At 53.1% G+C, this 26,780-nt stretch overlaps 8 protein-coding genes across 8 annotated transcripts; 3 read left to right on the forward strand and 5 right to left on the reverse strand.

The window, feature by feature from the left end:
* Positions 1-514: 514 nt before the first annotated feature.
* ISF_04193 (ribose-phosphate pyrophosphokinase II) lies at positions 515-2,010 on the forward strand (the record flags this gene model as incomplete). The annotated part of the gene is made up of 7 exons (XM_018847799.1): positions 515-594; positions 796-1,096; positions 1,199-1,516; positions 1,580-1,715; positions 1,770-1,778; positions 1,835-1,899; positions 1,948-2,010. 7 exons carry the CDS (start codon positions 515-517, stop codon positions 2,008-2,010), a joined length of 972 nt encoding a protein of 323 aa, XP_018704755.1.
* Positions 2,011-5,255: 3,245 nt separating this feature from the next.
* ISF_04194 (GNAT family N-acetyltransferase) lies at positions 5,256-5,950 on the forward strand (the record flags this gene model as incomplete). Its single annotated transcript, XM_018847800.1, has 2 exons — positions 5,256-5,529; positions 5,607-5,950. 2 exons carry the CDS (start codon positions 5,256-5,258, stop codon positions 5,948-5,950), a joined length of 618 nt encoding a protein of 205 aa, XP_018704756.1.
* A 474-nt stretch (positions 5,951-6,424) lies between these two features.
* On the reverse strand, positions 6,425-7,675 carry ISF_04195 (tRNA (uridine-2'-O-)-methyltransferase TRM7; the record flags this gene model as incomplete). The annotated part of the gene is made up of 2 exons (XM_018847801.1): positions 6,425-7,533; positions 7,591-7,675. The coding sequence occupies 2 exons, from the start codon at positions 7,673-7,675 to the stop codon at positions 6,425-6,427; spliced, it is 1,194 nt and encodes a 397-aa protein (XP_018704757.1).
* Positions 7,676-8,281: 606 nt separating this feature from the next.
* On the reverse strand, positions 8,282-9,151 carry ISF_04196 (endosomal peripheral membrane protein; the record flags this gene model as incomplete). The annotated part of the gene is made up of 1 exon (XM_018847802.1): positions 8,282-9,151. One exon carries the CDS (start codon positions 9,149-9,151, stop codon positions 8,282-8,284), a length of 870 nt encoding a protein of 289 aa, XP_018704758.1.
* An 845-nt stretch (positions 9,152-9,996) lies between these two features.
* Positions 9,997-11,284, reverse strand: ISF_04197 (endosomal peripheral membrane protein; the record flags this gene model as incomplete). Its single annotated transcript, XM_018847803.1, has 3 exons — positions 9,997-10,062; positions 10,154-10,333; positions 10,385-11,284. 3 exons carry the CDS (start codon positions 11,282-11,284, stop codon positions 9,997-9,999), a joined length of 1,146 nt encoding a protein of 381 aa, XP_018704759.1.
* A 1,612-nt stretch (positions 11,285-12,896) lies between these two features.
* ISF_04198 (endosomal peripheral membrane protein) lies at positions 12,897-13,690 on the reverse strand (the record flags this gene model as incomplete). Its single annotated transcript, XM_018847804.1, has 4 exons — positions 12,897-13,006; positions 13,054-13,434; positions 13,489-13,555; positions 13,613-13,690. The coding sequence occupies 4 exons, from the start codon at positions 13,688-13,690 to the stop codon at positions 12,897-12,899; spliced, it is 636 nt and encodes a 211-aa protein (XP_018704760.1).
* Positions 13,691-18,336: 4,646 nt separating this feature from the next.
* Positions 18,337-21,243, forward strand: ISF_04199 (Oligopeptide transporter OPT superfamily; the record flags this gene model as incomplete). Its single annotated transcript, XM_018847805.1, has 5 exons — positions 18,337-18,417; positions 18,497-18,619; positions 18,678-18,759; positions 18,885-20,974; positions 21,040-21,243. 5 exons carry the CDS (start codon positions 18,337-18,339, stop codon positions 21,241-21,243), a joined length of 2,580 nt encoding a protein of 859 aa, XP_018704761.1.
* Positions 21,244-21,785: 542 nt separating this feature from the next.
* ISF_04200 (cross-pathway control protein 1) lies at positions 21,786-25,471 on the reverse strand (the record flags this gene model as incomplete). The annotated part of the gene is made up of 6 exons (XM_018847806.1): positions 21,786-23,150; positions 23,423-23,758; positions 24,119-24,175; positions 24,765-24,876; positions 24,927-25,223; positions 25,281-25,471. The coding sequence occupies 6 exons, from the start codon at positions 25,469-25,471 to the stop codon at positions 21,786-21,788; spliced, it is 2,358 nt and encodes a 785-aa protein (XP_018704762.1).
* Between the last annotated feature and the right edge of the window lie 1,309 nt (positions 25,472-26,780).

Genomic DNA, 26,780 nt, shown 5'->3' on the forward strand with positions numbered 1-26,780 from the left:
AAGTACAAGACGGCAGCACAGAGGCGGCCCAAATGCAGTGGCGGCACGTGACCTTACAGTAACGATTGCGATAGAGGTAGCCGCTAAAACAGCCGCTGAACTCTGCAGCAGGCCTGGAACACGGGCTGTCAAGCCTGTAGTGTCACTGTTGAGTCACTGTCCCAGACAACTTCCAGCGGGTGCTTCCGGTTTTGGATCCACGCATCAAATGTGCAAAACTCTGACTGCACCTTCTGTCCACCAACTCTTTGGATATAAAATCATCGCCAACACAGCCTCGCACCGCTTCAATTCCAATCTGACAGGGCTTATCAAGCAACGGTGCATCTACCTTTTTCCTTTTCTCATACCGAGCTCGCTCAACCCGCACCAATAGTTGTTACCCGGCTGCATTAGCCCACGCCGTCTCAGTCCAGTTACGTTACCGAGCCCGTAACGTGAGAGAAAAAAAAATATCCCTGCCCCGCCACACCGAGCAACGAGAAGGAGATAGCCGGTCTCAACGTCAACAACCATGCTGGATCAAATGGCCAACGAGATCAAGCTCATTTCGGGTAGCTCCCATCCGGAGCTGAGCGCCAAGGTGGCTTACCGGTACGTCTCTTGTCGTCCGTCCTCTCGCCGACCGCCGGGCGCGCGCCTTTGTGACGATGGGATGAGCTGAGCTCATTTTGGAGCTCGCTGGACCTCTTCACCCATCAGGAAAGCGCCCGCCTCTTACACGCGTACGCGCGCGCGGACAGCTTCAGGCCAGAATAAGACCAGATGGCTGATGTTGCTGTTTTACCCTTGCAGTCTGGGCATTGATATTGCCAACACTATGAGCCTCAACTTCTCCAACCAAGAAACAAGCATCTCCATTGGCGAGTCGGTGCGAGACGAGGACGTCTTCATCCTGCAATCGACGGCCCCCGGAGACGTCAATGATGGGCTTATGGAGCTTCTCATCATGATCCACGCCTGCCGCACCGCCTCGGCGCGCCGCATCACGGCCGTCATCCCCAACTTTCCCTACGCGCGCCAGGACAAGAAGGATAAGTCTCGCGCGCCCATCAGCGCCAAGCTGATTGCCAACATGCTGCAGGTGTCTGGCTGCGTAAGTCATTTTTTCCGTTTCTCTTTTTCTTGCCTTCTCGCTTCCATCTAGTACAAAAGTAGCAACATGGCTAACGCAGGGACCAAACCTCCGTCCTGGTAGAACCACGTCATCACCATGGACCTCCACGCCTCGCAGATCCAGGGCTTCTTCAACGTCCCCGTGGACAACTTGTATGCCGAGCCCTCGGTGCTGCGTTGGATCCGCGAGAACCTGCGGGTCGACAACTGCGTCATTGTGTCGCCCGACGCGGGCGGCGCCAAGCGCGCCACTTCGATTGCTGACCGTCTTAACACGGCCTTTGCGCTCATCCACAAGGAGCGCCCGCGTCCCAACGTCGTGGGCCGCATGGTCCTCGTCGGCGACGTCCAGGACAAGACGGCCATTCTCGTCGACGACATGGCCGACACCTGCGGCACGGTACGTCTTTCCGAAGCCGCCTCGTGATGGCTGCCGTATGTGTGCTAATGCCTTCGTGTGTAGCTTGCCAAGGCTGCTGCCACCCTCAACGAGAACGGTGCCAAGGAGGTCTTCGCCATCGTCACCCATGGCATCCTGAGCGGCAAGGCCATCGAGATCATCAACCAGTCGTGCCTTGCTGGTGTAGTGGTGACCAACAGTGAGTTTACCTTATGATTGAAATATCTTACTATCACGTGCTAACCTGCCGTAGCTGTTCCACGTATGTCAAAGAAACAAAGTCGTACACCCGTGCGCCCTCATATTAACATTTCCTAGTTGGTGACAAGGCTGAACGCTGCCCGAAGCTCAAGGTGATTGACGTTTCTGGTACCCTTGCCGAGGTAAGCTGCTCGATTTGGAAATCGGAGGTCAATAGCTAAACTGTGCAGGCCATCCGCCGAACTCACAACGGCGAGTCCGTCTCGTTCCTGTTCAACAACGCCCCCGTCTAGACACTTGGCTAGCCTGTTTTTTGCGTTACACTCGGAGTTGATGGTAAGTGTCGACCTGTCGTGTGGTTCGGCCCTTGAGGCAAGCTCTAACTCTACAGCTAGGGTTTTCTATTATCTTTTTTCCTTTTTTTTCCTTGCCAATTTTTCACTCATACAACAGCGGTTACACTTCAGCTACATCACCTTTCAAGAACTGCATCTGGATTCTGGATGTAACCTCCCAAAAAAAGGATTGACAGCGCAGCATAATGAAGCGGCAGCAGCGAGTGAAGGAGATGCGCGGCAAGGACGGGGTAGTCTTGTTCTAATCTCGCTTGCATATCTGTTCTCTCTTTTCTTTTCTGTGGTGGATGTGTGGTACGGCAGATACAGGCTAGAAGCGTATTATTCGTATCATTCTTTCTGCCTTTGTTATTGTTTTTTTTTTTGTTTCGCGGAGATACAATTCATTTTCGAGGACAAGCGTCCTTTTGCATGGTTACTTAGACGAAGTATGATTATATATATAGATATGCAAGAAGCGTATGCGATTGGGGCATGCGGTCATGTCGGAGGATTTATGTGAGCGGTTTGAGCGGCCTCGCGGCCGATTTGGATCAAAAATAACGTTTCGAAATGTGCGAAAATACTGTGTTGCTTCGTGCCGCGTTGTCGCGTGACGGGCGTTTCATAATGTCCCCATACCGTAACCTATACCAATGCAGGTGAGGTGCGAGGAACGCAGCACCAGTGTTGGCGGTTTCTCTATTATTCTTATTTTTCTTGTTCATGCACTTCATCAACTTTGATCGATTTTGAGCGTGATTCCTACTCGCGATGCAAAATGAGTTAGCTACAAACTTGGTCAGATGGCATCAGACGCACAGGGCGAGTTACATCACGGTACGTCAACCGGCCTCGATGCAGCCTGGATTAATTTACGGATACCTTTCTCGGCCATGCATGTACTTTATCCGCTCCGTCATCGGGGATAATTGGCCTGCAACAGTAGCTGTGCTTTACAACTTACGAGGAGGGTGTGTCATGTGGTCGCCAGCATATGTGGTAAGCCAGCCAACCAGGTATCCGGGCTGGGCGTCAAGAAAAAGCAGAGAGGCAGACAGGTGTGTGTGCGAGTGGCTGAGGCTGGCGTCTGGTTCGTGTGTTGTTGTGGTTGCAAACCTGTAACAAAGGTTCCGGTTCTGGCCCCCGGCGCGTGACAAGCCTTTGACGTCTACTGGCACGTCTTTGTCGGCCAAGGGCAGGCAACGCAAAAAGGTTGTTGATGCAGGTCAGCCATCGACCGGGGCCTGCTAGGCCACCACTGACGCAAAGGGTACGGGTAGCTGCGGGCGTCTGATATGGTATGTGTGTGTACTTCGTATGCATGCACTCCGTTCCTTGTAATAGTTTGTGCTGCGATGGCTGGTGCATGACCGGTGCCTAGACCCGGTTCATGTTAGTAGTGTGCGAGGTGGTCTCGGCTGTGTGACTTGGCCCAGGATCTGGTTTATCTGAGATGCGGTCTGGATTCCGGGGAAGGCAGATGCTGGTTCTCTGCTCGAGGCCGTATGGTCAGCTGTTTGGCGCTTGGACTTGTAGCAGGCGGGTTTTCGTTTTCTTCCTGCCCCTTCTCTCGATTGAATTCTCAAGCATACTGGACAATTTTGCAACGTTTTCGTTTGTCTCCATTCGCTCGACGGCAGCGTCTTGTCTGGAGGGGGCGGGCTGAGAAATGCACAGCAACCAGGCTAAAAAAAAAGAGGAACAAAACCATGGCGGTGCCCCACCATCATCAGTTGTGGAGAAGGCGGATAACTTCTGGAACCGAAGCCAAAAAAAAAAACACCAAGGTCATTCAGTCATGATCCATGACAAGACAAGGAGAAAAGGACAATTGCCCACCATCAGACCGCGTATATCGTCTTGACCAGCGAAAGGGAAAAACTGTACCATAGAAATAGACGAAAAGTAGCCTATCTTTGGCAATCGAGTTTCGCATTCACTTTAAGATTCCAAGCACCGAAAACAGCCGCCGTTCGACGGAATAAAGGTGGCGTGGGTTGTTGGATGTCGGGTTGGTCGCAGCCAATTTTCGTGATGTCGAGGGAGGTGGGATCTTGTGGATGGAGGGGGGATGAGATGGTTTGGTGATGGAGCTGCGTCCGTCCGTCGGCGTGGCAGGGCCGGAGTAGACAGGTACACAGTGTGTTTACAGCGGGGACTGTGCCGGAGTAGTGGTGGCGGGACACGGCCGTGCCCGGACCGGGGTGGCTGTTGCCGCGGTCAGTTGAGCGAGAAAAAATATGATTCTATTTAGAAGTGCATTGATTGGAATAGAAGGATCATTTTGGCATTTTTCTCAACGTGTAATAAAAATTCCCTGTCTCGAAAACAGAGCCTTCCGCTCTCACAGTGCGTGTCCCGGGCTCGCACTCACCAACGGCGCCTCCGCGGTCCGGCCACCGGGGGGCGCTTTCGTGTATTATGTACAGTATTCACAGCATCGCAGAATTGCAGTACCAGCTAATTAGGGCGCCCAGATTCCTCCTCCGCCGAGGTCGCCGAGCCTTGTTAGTTTCAATCTTGTTCCCCGTCTTTTCGCTCCTTTCCCCCCATCGTCCTTTGCAACATCGCCATTTCCCCCAGCCAATGGCTTATCCCATGTAGGTACAAGCCCTTATCAGCCAACGATCAAGGCCACGAGTTCCTCAACCACGCGCCCCCCTCCTACCGCCCGTTACTACCCGCAATCATAGCCTAGTTTCAAAGAAAAAAACAACGTAAAATAATCAAAATACAACTGCATCTCCGGAATGATTTTCGATGGGGCCCCCTTGATCCGCTCTCTTACAGGTCAGCGGGTCCCCTCGGCTTCCGTACCACAGCGTACTGCTCCTGTACTGTAGGTCTGGCTGTATGTCCCATGTAGGCAAGTGCTGGAAAAAGTACCCCAGCCTGTGCACCGTCCGCCCGCTTAGTACAAGTACACTCCTTCCTCACCTCCATCCCAACTTTACCTTTTGCCGTTTGCCTCTTCTACACAAACTTACTTTTTGTCTTCCTCTGCCTGCCTCTCTTCAATCAATTGCTGGCTTCGTCTCCAGCCTTACTTTGCACAGCGGATCATAAACACATAGACTCCCATACACACCAACACACTACCTCTCTCACACACCCACACATCGACGCTCTCTTCCTCTCTGTCTCCCTCCTTCTTCCTCCTCTCTCACACTGTCACGCCTAATTATCTCGCACATCTCACCATGACCACTGGCACAGCATCCTCCCACACAGAGGCCGGTCCGGCCAAGTCGGCTCCCCTCCAGCAAGAAGGCCCTGCCCGCTACTGGGCCCGCGACGGCTTCTTCCTCACCACCGACAAGACCTTCCTCGATCCCTTTGTCGTCAACGACATCTTTGACACGGACCTCATGTGGTGGAACGACCCCCTCGACATTGACCAGATGCGCAAGATGCTATCCAACTGCATGACCCTTGCCATCTACTCTGTGCCCGACACGGCGGCCGAGATGAAGAGTAAGTCGCCTCCTCGTGTCTAGTTGGCATTCCATTCTCTCCTAGACAAGCCCTCGACTAACAATGCCACCTTCCAGGCAATGGTGGCCTCCCTCGCGAAACATCCGGCCCCAACTGCAGACTTGCCGGCCTCTGCCGCGTTGTCACCGACTACGTTACCTTTGCCTACCTGACCGACGTCTTCATCCTCGAGGACTACCAGCGCCGCGGCCTCGCCTCCTGGATGATGCGCGCTCTCAAGGAAGTCGTCGACGGCTGGCCCAACCTCCGCGGCCTCGTCCTCATGACCCACGACTCGGCCGCCGCCCGCATGTACCAGCGTGAGCTCGGCGCCCTCGGCTTTGACGAGGGCCCCTCTGCCGGCCTCGTCGTCCTCGAAATGCCTGGCAACGGTGTCAAGGACGTGCCCGAGGACCACTAAAACAACCCTCGAGCAAAAGGCGTCGAGTATAAATCATTTACGGCAATTCACGAGTCCATGTCCAACTTTCACCCTCCTATATCAAAACAATCTCCACGTGGCAGATTGTTTCATCTACGTCTGGCTACACAGCATGGCCTACACCACCGGTCCTCGAACATGGTAGCGTACCTCAGATTCGGTCTTGACCAAGCACATATGCACTTTATTTTACATTTATATCTTTTTTAGCTTGCGCCTCATTCGGTCTTGTTAGACTTGGGGAAAATTCTCTTCTTTATTTATCCCTGTTTTCGTTGTTACAAGTTCTGGTGGTTTTGTTGTGTTGTATCCAAGGATCGTTTGACTTCAAAACATCTCTGCTAGGGATAACGCAAAAGAAAAAAATAGCAGAGGTATAATCCTGGGTATTATTTTGGGAATTCTATATTTTAAGGCATCAAAACGTCCTTGTATGTCTCGTCTCTCATGTATTTAGCGGCTCTTGGATAGGGCAGCGCGCATCTCGATCGCTCGCTTGTATGGCGGCGCAATCGGCGGCTGCACCGGGTCCAGCGAGACGTAGTCCTCGGGCAGCGTGTAGGAGGCGTCCGAGTCGAACGCGGACAGGTCACCGCACGCAATAAAAGGAGCGATCCATCTCTTGCTCGGATCCGTCGTCGCCGTCCGTGCTGTGTCCGCCTCGTCTTCATCACCATCGTATACCTGTCCCTCCTCCACCTCGTCATAACCCAACCTGTGCCCGTACTCATCATCATCGTCGCCACCTCCCACAGCAGCATCCCACGTGCCGCGCGTGGGGTCCTGCATCCTGCCCGTCGCCCGCAGCGGCATCCGCCGCCTCCTGTCCGCCACCATGTCCCCGAGCCGCGCGCCGACGCCCAGCGGCGCCTCCAGGCTCGCGCGGAACCCCGGCGGCGGTCGGAACCCCCTGCACACGATGAACGCCTCCACGCTGCTCGCGCGGCTGCTGCGCGGCTTGGCCACCACCACTGTCTCGAAGAAGAGCTTGAGCTGGGCGTACAGCACGTCGACGTTGCGGCCGCGGAAGATCTTGGCCACGAAGGCGCCGCCGGGCCGCAGCACGCACAGCGCGAGGTTGAGCGCGGCGAAGAGCAGCTGCGACTGCACGTAGATGTCGAGGTCGTGCAGGCCGGTGACGTCCGGCGCGCCGTCGCTGAGCACCAGGTCGACCGGGTGGCGGTCCGCGGTGGAGTCGAGGGCGGAAAGGAGGAGAGGGACGGTGGCCGGGTGGGTGATGTCGGCGCGGAGGGTGGTGATGCCGGCGAGGGGCGCGATGGGCTGCAGGTCGATGGAGACGATCTTGACGTCGTCGCGGCGGGCGGCGGCGGCGGGCTGATGATCCCGGTGGAGGGGCTTGTCCGTCGCAGCTTGGTCGTCGTCGGCGGCGGCCGGGGGCAGGACGTTGAGCATTTGCTGGCGCAGACGGGCTTCGCGGTCCTGCCACGCGGCGCGGCCAAACTTCTCGCCCTGGATGAGCACGCGCGAGAGGACCTGCGACCAGGAGCCGGGCGCGGCGCAGAGGTCGACGACGCGGGAGACGTTGCTAAACAGGTCGAATTCTGTAGGGGAGAAGCAGGAACGAGGTTAGCGAGGCTGCAAGTCTCTCAATTGGCGACCGGGGACGGGGGGGGGGGCGCGCCAGCCTTGCTCCTTGGCCAGCCGGTAGTAGGCGTCGCGCTTGTCCTTGGACGATTTGCCCATCGTGGCCGTCTCGTCTTGCGCCGCTCGTGGGCGTTGTGTGTAGTGGTGTTTGGGGGTTGTGGAAGGGGGTTGGAAGCTGTTTTGTCGTGGTCGGAGGTGGAGGATGATTTTTTTTTTCTTCCATGTTGGAAAATGCCCCGCGATGGGCTGACCCCACGTCAGTGACGCAACGGCTAACAGTGGGCAAATCGGTATAAGAGAGATATTGGGTTAATGTTATTACAAGAACGAAATTTGTTCTATTACCCAGAGGCAAAGGCTTTCATCCTCTCAGACTTGTCTTATTCTCAAGCAAAGTTTCCAGGTCCTTCCGTGCTAGTGGCCCAGTGGCCCCTCTACTTTCAAAGTGTCTGCAGCCGTCGGCAGCACCTCTTCGCTTCAGCCACTGGCCATAACTAGAGATTCGTCAGTTCCATTTAACTCATGTACACAGCAGCGCGGCTGAGATAGACCTGGCCTGAAAGGTTCCATTCCCGCATGTTAAAGTAGATCACGAAATCAAAGGGTGTTAACAGCCTATTTCCCCTTCCAAGTCAAGGATCAAATACAATTCTCGCCATGCGTCGTGATAGCGTACATAATATGTTCCTTCCCGCCTGTTATGTTCTAAACAATGCCTAATTCCCCTCCTATTACGTCCAACGCTTCCCTCAGGAGCTCCAGCACCTTCTCATCGCCTCCCGCCACCAATCCCTTGACCAGAAGCGGGTACAGCCGCAGCAGGTGCTTCCTACTCGTACTTTGCGCTCCCTTAAGGGCTGGAATAGCCTCAGACTCGCTGTGCAAGTCAACAAGCTTCTCCAGCATCCACAGCAACTCGTTCCTCTGGCTCAGAGGCTGTGGCATCTGGCCTCGCAGCGGCTGGTCGGCCACGTACGCCCGCAAGGGGAGCGCGCACCGCAGGACAAACAATGGCGCCACGGATGAAGCAATGCGTGCCCTCATGGACGATGGCGAAATAGCTTCCTTCTTCTCGCCCTTCTTCTTTTGCTTTGATTTGGAGGGCGCAACGGCCTCTTCTTGGGTCACCAGAGTAAAGAGCTCCTCAAATGCGACGTAGGCTATCTTTGTTCGGCGTGTTGGCGGTACAAATACAGTTTGGCCAGTTCGTGTCTCGTAGAGCGCAGAGAGTCCGTTCTCGCTCTCCCCGTTGATAATTTGATAGTCGATATCCGTGGGTGCATGGATGATCGATGTCTTGAACAGGCTAGAAGCAAGGGATTTTCTAGCCGTGTCGGGAACATCCTCCGCGCCGAGGTCAGGGATTATCAAGTTGCGTAGTTGCTTGAACGACTCAATGTCAAACTCCTCGTCGGCAGAAAAATCCGTTCCGCCGACTGCATCGTCACAGTCGGCACAAAGAATGCTGTCACCAAGGATTGCAATATTTGACCAAATATGCTGCGCCGTCTCTTTTGGGATCTTCAACTCCTTCAGTTGCGGCAAAGCAGCTCCCAAAACAGCCAGAGAAGACATAGTTGCCACTCTCCACGGTTGCGCTGCTTTGGTAGTCAGCGGGAAGCTGTATTTCAAAGTGACCGGTTTGCAAAGGGCTGCAAGGGCTGTCGCTAGCGATCCACTGGTATAGATATCTCTTTCCGCTGCATGCTTCAACGCCACCGCTTCCAAGAAGGATATGCTTGCTCTGGAAAGTGCAATAAATGTGCGCTTAGGCTTCTTGTCCTGACTCAGGTCTTGCTCGAATGCCAGTGTGGCGAGTTTCGACGCATGTGACAACATCGCAGACGGAACCCCATCTACGTCAGTTCGTATCATCTTTACAGCTTCTATAATTTTGGATTGAAGCTGCGTCAGGTTGTCCAGATCCGATGCAGGTGAGTCAGACGAAGCCTCTTGTGCCGATGCATGAAGCAGAGTCAGAATCTTCTCAACCCTCTTGACTGAAAGTTTCTCTTGAATCAGTTTATATAGCTCCGTCAAGGCACCGACATATGCGAGCAGACAGCCTTGATTGTCTTTGCCCTGTGCCTCACTTGACTGAGCAGCGGGTACGCCGCGCGCCCACAACTCCCAGGCCAAGTCAACCGCATCTTTGTTGAGTTTTGCCTTGCGTTCTCCATTTGCTTGTGATAGGATATGAGCTAGTGCCTTGAAAACTGCGGTATTAAGGGCAAGAACTTCGAAGTCGAGCAGCTGTGCGAAATGCCCGAGCAACTCTTTCCACAACTCGTTGAAAGATGAATGCGTTGTCAGGACATCGAGATAGTTGGCTAATAGAGCGGATATACCATTGAGAATAACAACTGAGGTGTCATGCCATTCATGGCGAGAGTCGTCAGTTCCGTCCTCGTTTGCGGACTCTAGTTCCTCCTGAAGTGATGACAGAAGTCTAAACAAGACAGATTTGGTACACATAGACCATGCCTCTGGTGTAAGGCGGTCCCCATATGCGTCGAATATGCGAAGTAGTGTCTGTATGGCGCTGTTGCGAAGCTCGAGCCTGGTATCAGAGCTTACGGCGGTGAGACGCTGTAGCAACAACAGCCACAGCGCCGCAGAAGAGTTTTTGTCCTCACTGTTCTCGGCCAGATTTACTAAGCTCGTAGAACCAACACCTTTCATCAGCTCCTCGGTGATTTCTAGCGACTTCGAACGACCGGATAAAAAGTCGGAAAGCATCCAGAAGAAAGTAACAGTCTATGTTGCGGTCAGCGCACGGTCACACGACCATTTCACAGGCCATCTTACCGTCAAAGCAATATTTAAATCGTCATCTTGCGAACTGAAATTGTACAGAGCATCGACGAGGATCAAGAAGCACCCATTAGGAAGCGACGCCAAAAAGTCAGAGCATATCAGTTGCAGTGAGCCGAATGCAGAGCGGACGAGCTTCGATGAACGCGTTCCAACTGCTTTGCTCGAGTCTCTCTTATCCTCCGGGATTGTATCTGTGGTCACAAACACACTGCCAATGATATCAAAGGCAACATCCCAGCCTTCTACCAAGCTCTCACCATAATTCTCCAGAATTTGGCGAAGGCCTTCGAGAATGACCCGATGGATCTCCAGATCCGTCGCATTACCAGCAACAGAGTCCTCTCGTTTCTTACCTCGCAGTGCTGTGAGCGAATCACGCAACCCCTCAAGAAGACGCAGTTGGATGGAGCCACGTAGATCCTCTGAAAGACCAGCTGCAATACTGCCAGATTCAAGCATGAATCTCGCTAAAACTTCCGCTGCTCTGATACGGACGGGGGTACTCATCGTAGTCGAGTCCAGGGTGGCGCCAAGTTGAGCAACAAGTAAATCCCAGCCAGACTTATCCGGGTCGCTCGTCAATAGCCTTTCTGAATTGATAGATGCAATTTCACCAAGTTTCGCTAAAGCGAATAGAAGTTCTTGGTTGGTATCCGTGACTGTTTGATTGGAGAAACTAAGTACCCTTCGGTGATGACCTTGGCCAGGCTTCAGTGGCACTTTTGCTTGCGGCTGCACCGAGGGGCTCTCTGAAGAATTCTGTACGGTCAAGAGTCCACAAATGGCTTGAATTACCTGGGCGAACTGCTCGTCAGGGAAGTCAATTGTACTCTCAAAGAGTCGGGATGCAGCAGTTTCAACGGAGCGAACTTCGTTGCTGAAGTTCGCCATCAAAGAGTTCTGATCAAAATCGCCTCCCTGATCGGGGGCCCTGCTGATCGATGGGGACCTTGTCGAGCCCTTGCTCGTGGAGAAGAGGACCAAGTCAGCCTGTTGCAATGTTTCGAGGATGATACTCCATGACGTGCCAAGAGTCGGTCCGAGAGCAATTCCGAGATTCAGGAGAGCTCGCAGGCAGAGTAGATTTCGGGTATTTAACGATGCGTTGGTCATATCTGCGCTCATTTGGCGTTGTTTTTCGGCTAATTGGGGGCTTTGGAGTGTCTCGACACTTAAAAGACCCCTTGCGTTGCTCAGAATTGTAGAAGCGGGGGTTTCGGCGGTAGAGCCAGTTGTGACCGAACGTGATTGTCCGGCATTGAGGCAAGCGGTCAATACATAGGGTGGCACAGCCGACTTTCCGAGTGTTGTGAGAAAAGCGTCCCGCGGAGTTGCAAGCTGCAACAATCCAGCGACATGGGCAAAGCGTTGGAAGGCTCGCACAAGTCCGTGGTAGTACTCTGAATCTAGCGACGCGTAGAGGAAATTGGAACAAGTTGCCAGGATGGCAGGCCAGCACTCATCCACAATGGACGAACATATCTTAACCTCTGCGTGAAGGGGATGGCTCTCAAGTGTGAGCGGATTAACAGGGATCGGATTCTTCTTAAAGGACGACGACCGTTCTGGTCTGGTTCGAATTGTTGCGCTTTCGGCTTCCAGCTGTTGCAACTTTGGCAAGTCCCTGTCCGATTCTTGTGGAGAGACCTTGCGGCGGCCCTTGCTGTCATTGGAGACAGTAAGGGGGAGAATGAACTTGGCAAGGCCATCTGAAAGCGATGAGATGCACGCTAAGATCAAGCTGTATACATATGTTTCCGGAATCGGAGGTGGTTCGGTTTTATCCAGCTGGTCGATGTAGGGAATGCGAACGGTGCTCCATTTGGAACTGATGCCGACGTGTGATAATTCGTTGCCGGGTGTGCCACTCATAATACCACCAACACCACTAGCCTCTAGAACGGCTTGATCAGAGGCATCTTGGCCGTCGCGATTATCAAAAGCGGGAATGGTAGACTGGTGACTAAGCCCTATGACGGCGGGTTTCTCAGTGCCAAGTCGAACAAAGATGGCAACAAGTGCCTTGAAGACGTCTTTTTGGCCTTTCTTGGCGTCATATAGGGAGTATATTTCTCGTATCAGAGCGTGCTCGGCAAATAAACCACGGAACACCTCCATGCAAAGAGCTCTCTTCCAGAGCAGCGAGTCGTGATCCATCAAATGGGTCAATATGTCAAGCGCCTCGCCGCACTCTGCTGGAAGCAGACTAATGTGGCGACGCAGCAGAGTGTACAAGATACGAACCAGTCTGACCGATGTCGAGAAAGTAGGTTTTCCTTTAAGAGCGCTCATGAGAAGAGGCATAACACGTGCTCTCAGTACTTGAACCTGTTCAGGGTGTGTGGCCAATAAGTTGCCATGGTTCGTGATGACAGATTCAATGAGCTCCAGCCCAAAGGTTTGAGGAAGGCCGGCAAAGCGCATGTATTCTGGTCTTTGGTTCTCAGTGAGAAGACACAAATCATTAAATATCTATTATATGTGAGTGAGCGCAGGCTTTTGTTTAGGGGCGAATGCGGCTCACTCTGTAGGCATCGAGGGCTGCAGCACGTAGTTGGACCTTGCCATTGGAGGTAGCAGCCTCGCCGACAAACGGCTCACTGGAACCGTTTTCTAGAGATATTAGCGAGTTTCACAGGAAAATTTCTAGGGAAACGTACTATCTTCGGTAACAACCTTGTCAAAGACGGCTACTACAAGCTGCTGCAGCGTGGCCGCGGATGTGTTATTGACAATTGCATTTTTACTGCTCTGCAGGATGAAGCAGATATTGAGTGTGGTAACGAGAAGCTCTCCTTGAAGTTCGGCAGCGTAATTTTGCAGAAGCGACGGCAAGGCTTGCAAAATTTTGAGCTGGACATCCAAAGCTGCGGAAGATGCTTGCATCAAGGCTTCGAGAACCTGGTTGAGCTTTGACCGTGGCAAGGCACTGGCAACAATGAGCCTCTGCAGGCACACAATGGCAATGCTAGTAAACTTTGCATTTTTGGTTCCGCAAGCAATAATGAATGGGTTGACGAAATTGGTCTTTTGCGACAGCTCTGGTGGCAGGGTTTAGAATGCAGCAAACGGAGTGGTGCGGGAGGCGGGCTCACGATCGGAGACTGCGCTCTCAGAGAGGGGCCCAAGTTGTTTCAGCTCTTCAAGAGACTTTTCAGCGGCCTATCTTACAAGTGGTCAATTATAGATTTCGATACAGAAAGAAACAAGAGCGTGTACCTGTCGCAAGTCGTTGTGCTTTCGCTTGCTCTCCTGAATGAGATTAGCTAGCTCAGTCGCGAGCAACTGTGTCGTCATCTTTCCTCCAGTCCCACAATCTGCTCTAGGACGAGCACAGGCTTAGAAGCTGTCATTCATGTGGAAGTTGCGCAATAACGAGAAAATCAGGAATGACAGATGGCGACGATGCGGTGTTTGCGGTTGGATGGTCCTTTATCAAACACGTATGCTGTCAATCAACGGGTTCCTGTGGCGCGGTACGGAGGTATGTAACAAGGTACCTGTCCACCCCACCACAGCTCCAGGTGGCAGAATCTCTCACCGCCTACACTCATTAACTTGACATGGAGCTTTCGTCCTACGGTCAAGTTTCAATGTCAGCAATCGCCCAACTCATGTTTCCCCCTCCCATCACAAGAGTACATGCAGCAGATGCGAAGTAAAGGTTGTCCCTTTCGAGAAAGCCTCACATGCCAAACAGAGAAAGGTAAGCAGGAACTGCGTTTATTTTACATTTCTTTTTCAATTGAAACACGAGTTTTGGAAATTTAGCAAGGAAAAGGACAAAGACACCGCATATTTGATAACAACCCAGATATAAGCGTCCGTGAGAGCGCATTCGAGGTCATACACAAGCATCGGTCGGCGTCGCCTACGCAAGCCACGCTATGTGTGTATGAAATCGTAGAAATAAACCGGCTGCTGCCTAGACTCTCTGTATGGTAGATTGGTGGAATGACTTGAAAAACGAGGTGGGAGGCTGCGCGGGTATTGACCGATATGTGCCCCATTGGTACCCCATTGCGAGTACATTTTCACGCCATCTAAGCAGAATCGCGCAGTGAAATCGCTATGACTCAATTGCTGCTCCGTACGACAGCCTACATGATATGCTACAAGACGCCTCCAGGCAGAATTCTGAAGCGTAACGGCCGCATGATAGGGCGGGCTCCTGGTGGAATCAAGTGTTTGCAATGTACCAGAGTGGGAATACGTAGGTGATGCTTGGAAGTATTGCCTTTTTTCCAGTTTCACAGCAGTCGTCACTCTTGCATGTGAAATTCACTTGCATCTGCTGCGGTCTGGTGACCAAAAAGCAGGTCTGGATATATGGCCGGGCGAGCAAAAACTAGCATTTCTGTGTCAGGCTGCCGTGCAGTTGGCCGGCCGGCCGCCATAAAATAGGCAGCCAGCTTGGAAGTGTAAATATTCGTCGGCCTACCAGTAAGGCTTTCAGGGAGCCAATTCTCTGGAGAGAGGAATGTTGGACAGCGGCCATGACAGCAATATCGGAGTGGGCGTGAGCGACGGTGTAAGTGGCCTTCGGTGTGCCACTGTCACTGGCTGTGGTCGACCGCACCATGGGCTGGACTGCTAGCAGTAGGGAGGATGATGCCTAAAAAGTATTCAGCAGCTGAAAAGAAGAACAATTGTATTCAGTGAGAGGTTAAACTGTAGATATGTGCGGTCGGCAAGGGCCGATGGCTCGCAGCCAGTTGACACTGCTTTCACAATGCCCTGCGAAGAACCATTTAGAGACGGTAATGATGCTACTGGGGAAAGCACCATTTACCTGAGATGATGTTCAATAGTTGGGTCTTTTAGCGTGGAAATTAGGTGTATCTGTATCGGTGATTGTGCCGTCAGACTCTTATGGTGCTTCCATTGCTTCTAAGATCTGGTCCAACAAGGCCATAGCATCAGTCGGTTACTCTGAAGTTTTACACTTCTCTCGAACTGGTAAAGTAAAAAGTTAGTCCATATCTTGTGTAGTTTTAATTCACAGTCTTCTTCATTTGACAGACTTACATACACCCGCAGAGCTTGAGAAGGGAGTTGGCGCAGACCAAAGAAGCTGCCGTGGAACATGTGTACGCTCGGTGCGCATTAGACGAGACTCTATGATTCACAACGATTTGTGTTCAAATTCGTGAAGTTGATGAATTATCTACATTGGAAGCTCAACCCATACTGCAGAGGGGTTAGTCAACGTTGTTGCATGACATGCACCAGGTCGCGGGCGCTTTGGTCAAGTAGTCTGTCTGCACTGTTGGCTGGCTCCAGCGGTGAAAAATTGACCATCAAACTCGAATACCGAATATGATTCAAGCTTTCCTTGGTAACGTAATTCGAATCAACTTCTGTCCCCAAACAAAAACGGGGGAGGAGCAGATTACCCCAGACAGCGCGGCACTGCCTGATCCACGCGCGTTGCTCTTTCGGGAGGGAAACCGCGTGAGGCATGGGAGAAGGGCGCCGCAATAATACCGTCTAACACTCTAGCTATGATTTATGCTCGGCTGTCTACGGCTTCGATATCAATAATCGAGCCTAAAAGCCTCCCAATTTGGGCATTCTGCGCCTCGTGCCACCGACTTCCCCTTTTTTCACGTATCTCTCCGCAGAACAACGGCTCCGGTTCTGTACATCGTGACACCACCAACACCTCTACAAGTCTGGCCAAGAGGAACTTTTGAACCGCCTCTTGATTCGTAATAGTATATCTACAGAATCCCGTGGCGCCGTATGGAGCCTTGTCTCCTCTGAGGAACGGGGCGGAAGCCAAACGCTCGCTGCCAAGACACATGGCTACCTTTTAGCCTGCGGTTCGTGCTCCAAGCCAAGCGGCTACACGGTCTCGAAGATACAAAAGAACCATTCCCTTTGTTTGCTGATTGACTTGTGTAGGCTATGAAGTGGGAATCCTAGCTTCCCGCTTCATGCGCTTGAACGGTGAGCGGAGGGCGTGCCACGACTTGGTCGATGCCTCGAGCTTTCAGCTTCGTTCGCCTTGTACTACCGTTGTACTGTAATTCGGCTGCACGCGCAGCTGGTACGACGCGGAGGGTAGCAGCCAATCTGGAGAAGGGTGCCGTTTTCTCGGGGCTGCATGTGCATGCAATCTATTCATGTCCTGTCGGCTTGCGGCTGATTTCCGCATCTGGTTTAAATATCGCGGGAAACGAGACCGAATGTCCTGGGCTCGTCTTACAAGCCCGAACAGCATGGCGCTTGGCAGTCGGTGGTGGTGCCCGGGGAAGTTTAGTAACTCGTCCCTCCCTCATACCTTCAGACGGACGTGGCGTGAGATAATTGTTACAACATTGCATTTGCAATGCAAAACGGGTTCGGATTACGGAGTAGTCAATGTTCAAATGTTTCGTGGTCACAATGTCGAATCACGTGTGGCAACCTGCACCCTGCCTCCCTCGCCTCCTCGCCTCTTTGCCTCTTTCACGTCAAGCTGACCTTCCTAGCCTCATGCATCACCAACACAATTGCACTGTACCAAACCACGAAAGTTTATCCGTACTTACTTGTTCCTTGGTGAACTTTACTCTCAATCTCTTGATAACCTCGGTCCTTACAACATACGCAGCCAGCTTCACCCTTTTCTGTGTGTCATTTTTCTTCTTGGCGGAGGCCACCGCTCTTGGCGCCCAGATATGACCAGCACAGCCCGCACAATTGGCAGTCTTTCCGCGAAAAACGAGACCGGCTACATACATAGTTGTTTATTAGGCGCTTGTGCGGGGCGTGCTGTTATCTTGTCCTTGAGCTTGGCAGGACTGCAGCCCCGTCCTCGGTGCAGGCATCGCCGCCGCGGGCAACCAGGAAGTTCCTCGTGAGGGGCAGCTTGGGCAGCGGCCACGGCTCGAGCCAAGGACACTACCAATACGCCGAATCGCCATGCAATAGACAAGCCGGCACAATGCAAGCCGGACACATCCGGCATGCGATGTTGGGATGTTGAGCCCGGTTGCACCGCTTGGCTAGGGCGATTGAATATCGAGTCTCGGATGGCAAGCATCGATGGCGAGAACGAACTTGGGCAAATTAGGTGCCTTGAAACGAGACGGATGCGTCGTCGATTAGCTTCTTTGCGGGTCAGGGCGGCCACACAGCCTCTTCGAAAGCTCTGTTCGCCGTGGTACTTTGGTCAACGTCAACGAATGAGAAGGGCAATTAGCCGATGCGCCTCAGCTGACGGCCTTTTCATTCATCGCTCGTCGGTTGCCTCCTCCTGGTAGGAAATGGTGTGGGAGGGAAACGACGGGCGTGGGATTCGATTCCTCTAGCCCGCAGAAGGGCGCGCAGCAATCCCGAGTCAACAGAATAGCTTGCTCCTCGTACCCAGCAAAGTCCCTGAGTAGTACGCCACTGGAACCGCTCACCAGACGCCACCTCCAGAGAAGAGAGGAGAAGAGTGATTGGCGCATACTAACACACAACCTTATCTGCCAAGCTTAATTTGACCGGGTACCGTTGCGACGCTAATTTGCTTGTCGCCCCCAGTGCTCACCCTCAACACGGAGAGGCCAGTCAGCATTGGGCACCAAACCCCCTCGATCAGCTACGCGGAGAGAGTTGGAGGAGGCAATGGCCATGATTGCCGCAGCGCAGCCTTGTCCCTTTATAGAAGGTCGGCCAACGAGGCTGGTATGCCCAGGAAGCGCCACAGTGGTGGTTGTTTCCCGTTACTGGCGGTCCATTGCGTTCTGGTCTCTTTCGAACATTGCCCTTTTACATCAGCGACTTCTCCGCCAGCTTAGAAGGGATGATGAGTAGGCGTCACAGAGCCACGCAGCCGAACATATAAAGAGTCCAAGCTCCCGCTTCACTGAACAATACTGACTCTTGGCCCGTCTATACTTCGCCTCCGGTAAAGTTTGGTAACAAACTTGTGCGAGTTACCACCGCCCCGTGTTGACTTGTCGTTGACCATGGCCGAACACGGTGAGAAGCGCAGCGACATCGCGAATGTCCATGAGGAGCCTCGCGGCGGCATCATCGGTGAGAAAGAGGTATGCGGTGATGTTTTGAAGCACTTTGCAAAGCATAAAGCTGACCAGCCCTTGAAAGGGTCTGAGAGATTCTATTCAGGTCGATGCTGCCGTTGCTGCAGCTGATGATGAGCGTGCCGAGCATGACCTCAATGTCACCGAGGACGACTTGCTCGAGGCCAAGGAGCTCGCTGCCACGTTTTCTCTTGAGGGCACCCGCGATGTGAGGGCAATCAAAACGACCATGATTATCATGACTCTCATCTAACTTTACTGCACAGCTCATGACCCAGGTGTACAAGCTCCACCGCCGTGACCCCAACTTTCCTCAAACTATCCTGGAGCGAATCGAAGAGTTTCTGCGTAAGCCACTTCCTGCTTCTTTTTCTTCCTCGTCTTTGTCCTTGATTATTCCTCCTCTCACTCTTTTCCCTCCTCCTCCTCCTCCTCCTCCCCCAGCTAACCGTGTCTGCGTCCTGCGCGCCTAGAAAATGACAACGTGTTTGACAACCCTGAGAAGCACGAGCAGCTGATTGCCGAGATGAAGATTGAGGCGGCACTCATTACTAATAACTCGCCGTATGCCGAGGTGCGCGCTGTCGTAAGCAACCGCGACGACCCTACCATGCCATGCTCGACGATTCGCGCCTGGGTCATTGGAATCTTCTTCTCCATCGCCATTGCCTTCATCAACGGCTTCTTTGAGATTCGCCAACCGGCCATTTACGTCACTGCCAACGTGCCCCAGCTTCTCGCATACCCAGTAGGCAAGCTGTGGGAGAAGGTCCTCCCAGACGTCGGCTTCACACTTTTTGGCGTCCGACACAGCCTGAACCCTGGCCCGTTCAATCGCAAGGAGCATATGCTCATTACCATCATGGCCGCCATCTCCAAGTCCTCGCCCTACACAAACTACGTCATCTTTATTCAGTACCTACCAAACTTCTTCAACCAGAGCTGGGCCCTTAGCTTTGGCTACCAGATCCTCATCGCTCTATCCACCAACTTCATCGGCTATAGTCTAGCGGGCATCTGCCGGCGGTTCCTTGTGTATCCTTCTTATTGCGTCTGGCCGCAGTCCCTCGTCACCATCGCGCTTAACTCGGCCTTCCACGCGGACACGAACCCGGCCGTGCCGGGACCGTTCGGGACATTTTGGCGCATGAGCCGCCTCAAGTTCTTCGTGTTTGCCTTCGCCGCCATGTTCGTGTGGTTTTGGTTCCCCAATTACATCTTCCAGGGTCTCGCGCTCTTTACCTGGATGGCCTGGATCGCGCCCAATAACGCCAAGTTGGCCGTCATCACCGGCGCCAGTGGCCTAGGCCTCAACCCTCTGCCAACCTTTGACTGGAACATCGTCACATTCATGACGGATCCGCTCATGCTACCCTTTTTCAGCGCCGCCAACAACTTCGCGGGCATGGCCATCACATTGCCTGTCGTCGCCGCCATGTATTATGGTAATGCCTGGGGCGGCGCGTATCTGCCCATCAACTCAAACAAACCCTACGATCGCTTCGCCAAGCGCTACAATGTTACTCGTATCCTTGACGACCGTGGTATTATGGATATCGAAAAGTACAAGGCTTACTCGCCGCCGTATCTCTCATCTGCCAACACGCTCATCTACATGATGTTCTTTGGCGCCTATAGCGCCGTCGTCACCTACGCCATCCTCTTCCACCGCATCGAGATCATGATGGGCTTCCGCGACCTCATCAACAGCTTCCGCCCCTCGAAGAAGCAGGAGATCGAGGAGGGTCGAGTGCTTGATGTCCATAACCGCCTAATGAAGGCATACAAGGAGGTTCCTGAATGGTGGTACTTTTGCACTCTCGTCTTTGCCGTGGCCATTGGTTGCACTGCCATCGCTGTGTATCCTACGCATACCTCGGTTGGCGTCGTGTTCTACGGCGTCCTCCTGTGCCTCATCTTTGTCGTCCCTGTCGGCATTGTCTACGCTATGACAGGCGTCGAAGTCACCCTCAACGTCCTCGCTCAGTTTATCGGTGGCTCCTTCGTCGAGGGCAACGCTCTAGCCATGTGCTTCTTCAAGACGTACGGCTACGTCACCTGCGCCCACGCCTTGGCTTTCAGCAATGACTTGAAGATGGCTCATTACGTCAAGATCCCCCCTCGCTTCACTTTCTTCGCGCAAATGGTGCCTAGCCTCATCACCACTTTTGTCTACGTTGGCATTGTTCAATTCCAAGTCAACCTCAAAGACGTCTGCACCGCCAACGCTCCCTTCCGCTTCACCTGTCCTGGCATCAACACCTTCTTTACCGCCGCTGTGATGTGGGGTACTGTTGGTCCCAAGCGTCTCTGGGGTGTTGGTGGCACTTACACTGTCACCCTGCTCGGCTTCCCTCTTGGCGTTGCTATTGTGCTGGCATTCTGGGTGGCCGGCAGGAAGTGGCCTAAGAGTGCCTTCATCCGCAACATCCACCCTGTTGTGATAATGACAGGTGGTCTGCACTGGGCGCCCTACAACCTCTCCTACATGTGGCCAGCCGTTCCAGTCGCTGCCTTTTCTTGGCTCTATGTCCGTAAGCGCTTCCTCGGCTTCTGGTCTAAGGTATGTCTCTCTCGATTCCCTATCAATCGTAACGAGAAATCCATTGCTAACGTTGAAATCCGTAGTACAACTTTGTGCTTTCAGCTGCCTTTTCTGCCGGTATCGCCATCTCCGGCCTAATTCAGTTCTTTGGGCTGGCGTACAACAACATCGAGTTTAACTGGTGGGGGAACAGCGTCGTCGGCTCTGGCTGTGACGATGGCGTCTCGTGTCCTCTCATGAAGCTGGCCCCGGGCGAATACTTTGGACCCGGGCTGGGGGAATTCTAGGCAGGATTTATCGCTGGTTTTGGTGTTGTTTCTGTTCACAAAAAGATTATGATACCGTCAGCACGCGAACGTCTGCCGGGACGTATATAGCGAGGAACTGGAACAATCAACCGTACATACAAGGTCAAATTCACAGTACATGTTCCAAATATTTATTTATGTACACACACATACATAGTATATCCATGCATGTTGTAAAACGATATGCTTCCACCACACCGGATTCATCCCGTTAACGATAAACGTTTACAGAAGCTTCACTTGTAATGTTCCACACGACCATGCGAGGTAGTCAAGACAGTTTGGTACAAGAGACAACTCAATTATTGCACACTAAAAACAGGCTGAGTAGCCTACTAAGAACTGAAAAGGGCGGAAGCATCCATCGGGTCTCCCAGCCACCATGGCTAACCAGCGTAGAACAAGAAAGAAAGAGCAAGTAAGAGACCGTAGGAGAAGTAGTAATAACATAGGTTGACCATCGAAATCAAAAAAAGAAAAGATCGAAACAAAAACTTTTGACACCAGGAAGAGCACCCTTTTTATCGGGCACCAGATTGAGACAGAGCAATCTTCTTCCAGTGGTCGCGCTCAGCTTCGAGCTTCGCAATCTTATCCTCGAGCTCGTCGAAGCGCAGAGCCTTGCGCTCACGCGACTTTCGAGCAGCGAGGGTATTGCGAGCTCGCTTCATGGCGACAACGTCATTCGGGTCATCGACAACGATGGGAGGCAGAGGCTTGTCACGCTTGCGCGCGTTGACGCCAGCAGCCGCAGCATGGCGGCCACCGCTTGTGGGCGAGCCGCTAGGCTTGCGTCTGCTGTTGCCAGAAGCCTGGCCAGCAGAATCAGAATCGGATGCCTGGTTGGGGGAGTCCTCAGGGTTGCCCGCCTCGGGAGCGCTAGACTCCTGAGGGAACAGGGGGTACCAAGAGTCGCTTGGGTTACCAAAGTCGGCAGTCTCAAAGTTGGGAGAGACGTCGTAGCCATCAAAGTCGGGGGACTCATTGTATATTGACGGCGAGGTCAATGCAGTAAGGGCAGCCGAGTTGGGGGCAGACATGAAAGGCTCCTGGACCAAGAGGTCATGGGGCGAGACAGTTCCCAAGTTTGAGGTGGAGCTAGAGATGCTGCCACTGAAATCAAAGGACGAGGGGATCGCGGGCGAAGAGAATGCAGAGTTGACGACTTCGCCATCGAAGATGGGAAGGTCGTCCAGGACGACATCTGCAGCGTTCATCATCGTGCCGGGTTGCTCTACGTCACCGACGTTCTGGTTGAAGAGGGGAACGGGGGGACGGGCGCTTGAAGACCGTTGCTTCAGGGAAACAGTTGAGGACGGGGCCGAGGAGGCGTAAAACTGATTGTTGTTGGAGACACGATTGGCGTTGACAGGATATGAAGGATTTCCAAACGATTGGAGGAGCTGTACGACACGCGGATTTTGAAGTCCGGTAGCGGGAGACTTCTCTAAACGATTATTGTAGGATGAGTGACGACGCTGACTGGACAGCGAAACCGAAGACCGATTAGCGTTGCGAGGCGGAGGATTGTCGAACAAGACGAAGTCCTGCTGGGGGCTCTGTGCTGGGCTCAGATGTGGTGTATGCTCGGGTGGTGCCGGCAGGGCGGAAGCTGATTGGGGAAGCCATGGTGGTTGGGAATCCGTGGTGAAGACTGGGAAGTCTTGGGATGAAATGTTTGCGGTTGTAAGGGAACTGGAGCTGATGCTATTCAGAGCAGGGCTAAAGTTCAGGTCGACCAAAAGGTGAGCTGAACGGGGAGAGGAAGATTGAGTGGAGTAAATGTTGTTGATGTCGTGAGACTGAATTTTGACGGGTTCAGAAGGGGAGCTCTCGGAAAAGAGGTAATTTATCGCATCTTGAAGGCGGCCTGAGGCGCTGTGTATCTTGTAATGTGTAGGTATAAGGTGCGTTTGGGGGTAAGGAGAAGAGAAAAAGAGAAAATGTGGGTGAAGAAAATCATGGGGAGGTTATGTATCTCTCAGGCACCAACTCTCGGAGACGAGGCCACTCCGGCGGGAGGTACCTGTGGCTGAGAAGGAGCACGATAGGGCAGTAACGAGATAGTATAGGGTTCATAGCAAATACTGCTAAGGAACTACTTTAGGTGTATGTACCTCCTCCAGGGCCGAGGGTGGAGTCGAAGAATGAGTCACACGGAAATGGAGCCAGTCCCGTTTAGGCCTGGCCGTAACCTCAGCCTGCGCCCGCCGCGCCCTTGCCCTGGGACCGGCAGCGGCACAGCCCCAGCCCGGCCCATGAGAACGCCAATGCCCTCCCTCCTGGCTGCTGCACCAGCATAGCATGGCATGGCATGGCATGGCATGGCATGGGATTGCATGCAGCACGAATATCCGCAAGGCGCATCTCGAGGCATCGTCTTTGATTCCCGACCGGCTACATCGTCGATGGCCTCAAGACTGACCACGTACGAGTGCTGCTTTTGTTGCCTCTTTAACGAGCCAATGCGCTTAGGCTCTGCCTCCTCTACTACCTTTGTACACCCGAGTCTACGACTAGTAGCCATCTGCCGATCCGCTCACCAAAGCATAAGTGCTGCGCGACTTTACCCGCCCGCCCGTGCAGCAATTTGGCCTTTTTTTCACGAGGCACTCGTAAATGAGTTTTTCGTTTCGACTACCAACCCCACATCACCCAGGTGTGGCCGACGCGGGACGGGGGTTTCAAACCCGCCCAGTAGGAAAGGCTGCTGCAAGCCTGCTTACGAATTCGAATTCCTCCGACGGCAGGACACGCAAGGAGAGCGAAGAGACACACACGTGTCCAACTCGTCAACTTCCACGACGGTCGTCATGAAACCAGCATCGACGACTCGTCAGTTTATTGCGCGTACCATAAAGGCTGCCTCTGCAATCTTTCCTGCCGGCAGATGACAGCGATCAAGCGCGCCCTATGCATGTGGGATGTACATGTACATACATACCTACTTGTCGATTCGTAGTTCGTTTACCCAGTTCTCGGAGACATGTCGCTCTCCGTGCTTCCGTTCTAGGCCACATGCTTTGGCTAGTTCGTCAGCCTCTCAGCGCGCTAATAAGGAACCAGCTCCTCGACTCAAACCCACGCAGCCTGATAGGGCAGGCAGTCTTTTTGCGAACCATATGCATTCAGGTCGCATGTCTTGATCGAAGACAGGACAGTGTCGCGTATATTACTCACAGTGAGACTGGTCGATTGCAACATGTGTTGAGCCGTGTAAAACTCGCTTGTGTTTATTTATTATTGTCAAAACAAAAAAGTCTGTTGCGGGCTAGCTGCGCTTGTCAATGAAACGAAATCAGTGAATGACTGACAAGTACGGATACCAAGTCCGTGTTTACAGTCCTGCTGTAGGTGCGTATAAGAACGCGCGGCTACTCGTTGTGATCACCTTGTCGGCTATGCATTCAATGACCTGACAATCACTCCCACCAAGGAAGTATACACGTCTAAAAAAAGACTTGCAAATAAACCGGAGCCTATGAAATTACCCTACGTACCCAGTTACCAAATCTCATAAAAGCCCACCAAACATGGAGTAAATGCCATATTGTATCCAAGTATAGGGTAAGTCCGAGATCGACCACAGCTTCCAATGCTGAGTCTCCTCGTCTAGTTTCTTGTCAAGAACACCCCTGCATGCATTAGCCTGCCTTACGAACCTCGCCCACTTTGCTTCGTCCTTCACAACGTATCGGACGAACCCGAATGCACGTGGCTGCATTCGCATATACGCCATGTCGTCCACAGACACAGGCGAGTGCCCCTTGTCCAGCGCAATCAAGATCCTTCCGGCTGCCTCGTCCACCCTGCGATGCACTTCTTCCTGCCTGCTCTCAGCCCTCGCCAACGCGCGCGCTCGACCTTCTTCCTTGATCTTGCGGATGGCCGGAGACGCGTCCTCTATCTTCTTGTTGACCCAGGCATTCGGCTTGTCGAACGGCGATATGCGATCGGTACTGGTTTGCACGGTTAGAGCCTGCACCGACCATGTCGTCGCATAACTGTCAACTTACATCAAGGACAGCGGCCTTCCAGATCTGACTGCTTGGCATACATTCGAAGCAAAACTTTGCCGCGGCTCAATGTCTTGGACGAAGGTTGACAGATACTGCTCGAAGCTCAGTTTCTCTCGACGGCCAATTTCTTCACCCTCCCAACTGACATCCTTCTCCACGCTGGTATCGTCGCCACTACTGACAGACATTTTTGCCGTAGAAAGATGGACGAGGCATATCCTCCTGAATAGTAGATGACTTTGACCACGAAAGGATACCGAAAACAAGCCAGCCAACGTTGACGAAGCTCACGTTTATGGTGTTTGGTGTAGGAAGAGGCTTGGCACAGCGGCGGATGAATCATCGCAGAGGCATCAAAGAATTCTTAGAAGGAGTACACAAGGCTGCTTGCATGACGGCCGTCAACGTGATTCATCTTGAAAGAGACTGTGCAACGTGGCTAAGTAGTACCTTCATGCGCGCGCTACCACGATTCACTGAGCGAGCATCGAGCATTCGCATTCACATATCCGGAATTCTTGGTAAAACAAAGCTGAATACATAACACTAACAGACAAAAGTACAACAAAGAGCTACGGGCGTACCAGTGACGCAGCCTTCTGCGCAATACGCTACAATAATCTTGGGCCTATAGCTGGTAGCGATGGTGGCGGCGGCCGCTGCTGCTGTTGTCGCAGTTTACAGTAACACGGGAAATAGTCACCCTTCAAGTCCATGTAGTGCGTCTCCCCCTCACCGTAGCAGTGCCAGCAGGGCCCCTCCGCGTTCGCCCACGTCTCCCTGATCACCCCGACGCCGGCGCAGAGCGCGCACGTCTTGGTGCGCTTCGCCTGCCACTCCCGCCACACTATGCCCAGGTCCCGGCAGGAGTTGCACGCCGATGAGAGCAGAAACGACAGGGACGGGGCAGAGACCGGTGGAAAGGACCCGCCCCCGGGCGCAGGGCGCCGCCTGAGAACATCGTGCCGCATCACGGCCGCCGGTGGTTGCGGAGGTATCTGTGGCGGCCGCAGGCTCATGCGGCATGGTAGTTGCTGCTGCTGCTGTTGCAGACGCTGTTGGTATTGCATTTGCTGATAAATAGAACGATACGGCAGCTGTTGCTGCGTCCTCACCCTCGGCTCAAGCGGCTGAGGTGGCGGCGGCTGCGGCGGAATCGGACGAAGGGTCGCATTGTTGATGTGCGCTTGGTTAGAGTAACTATCAACCGGTTAGCCAAGGTGTACGGGGGAGGCGTTGGAACCATCGCGTGGAATCACTTTTGCTGCATAATAAACAAAGAATGAATGTAAGGCGATGAGAAACGAGAAAAGGCAAACCTGGTCGCCCAGCGTCTGAGGAGGCCGGGCAACAAGTAGTGCGCTGCAGCTGCCTTTGCTTTGGTCACACAAAGTAAGTGTGGCAGCGACGGAGACAAGCTGTCAGGTTTGGGAAGGAGCTGATTCAAAGACGCAATCACTTAAGAAGTCTGTCTGATTTGATGATTATCAGGCACCC

Source organism: Cordyceps fumosorosea (genome assembly GCF_001636725.1).
Source record: "Cordyceps fumosorosea ARSEF 2679 chromosome Unknown scaffold_9, whole genome shotgun sequence".
NCBI classification, from domain to species: Eukaryota; Fungi; Ascomycota; class Sordariomycetes; order Hypocreales; family Cordycipitaceae; genus Cordyceps; species Cordyceps fumosorosea.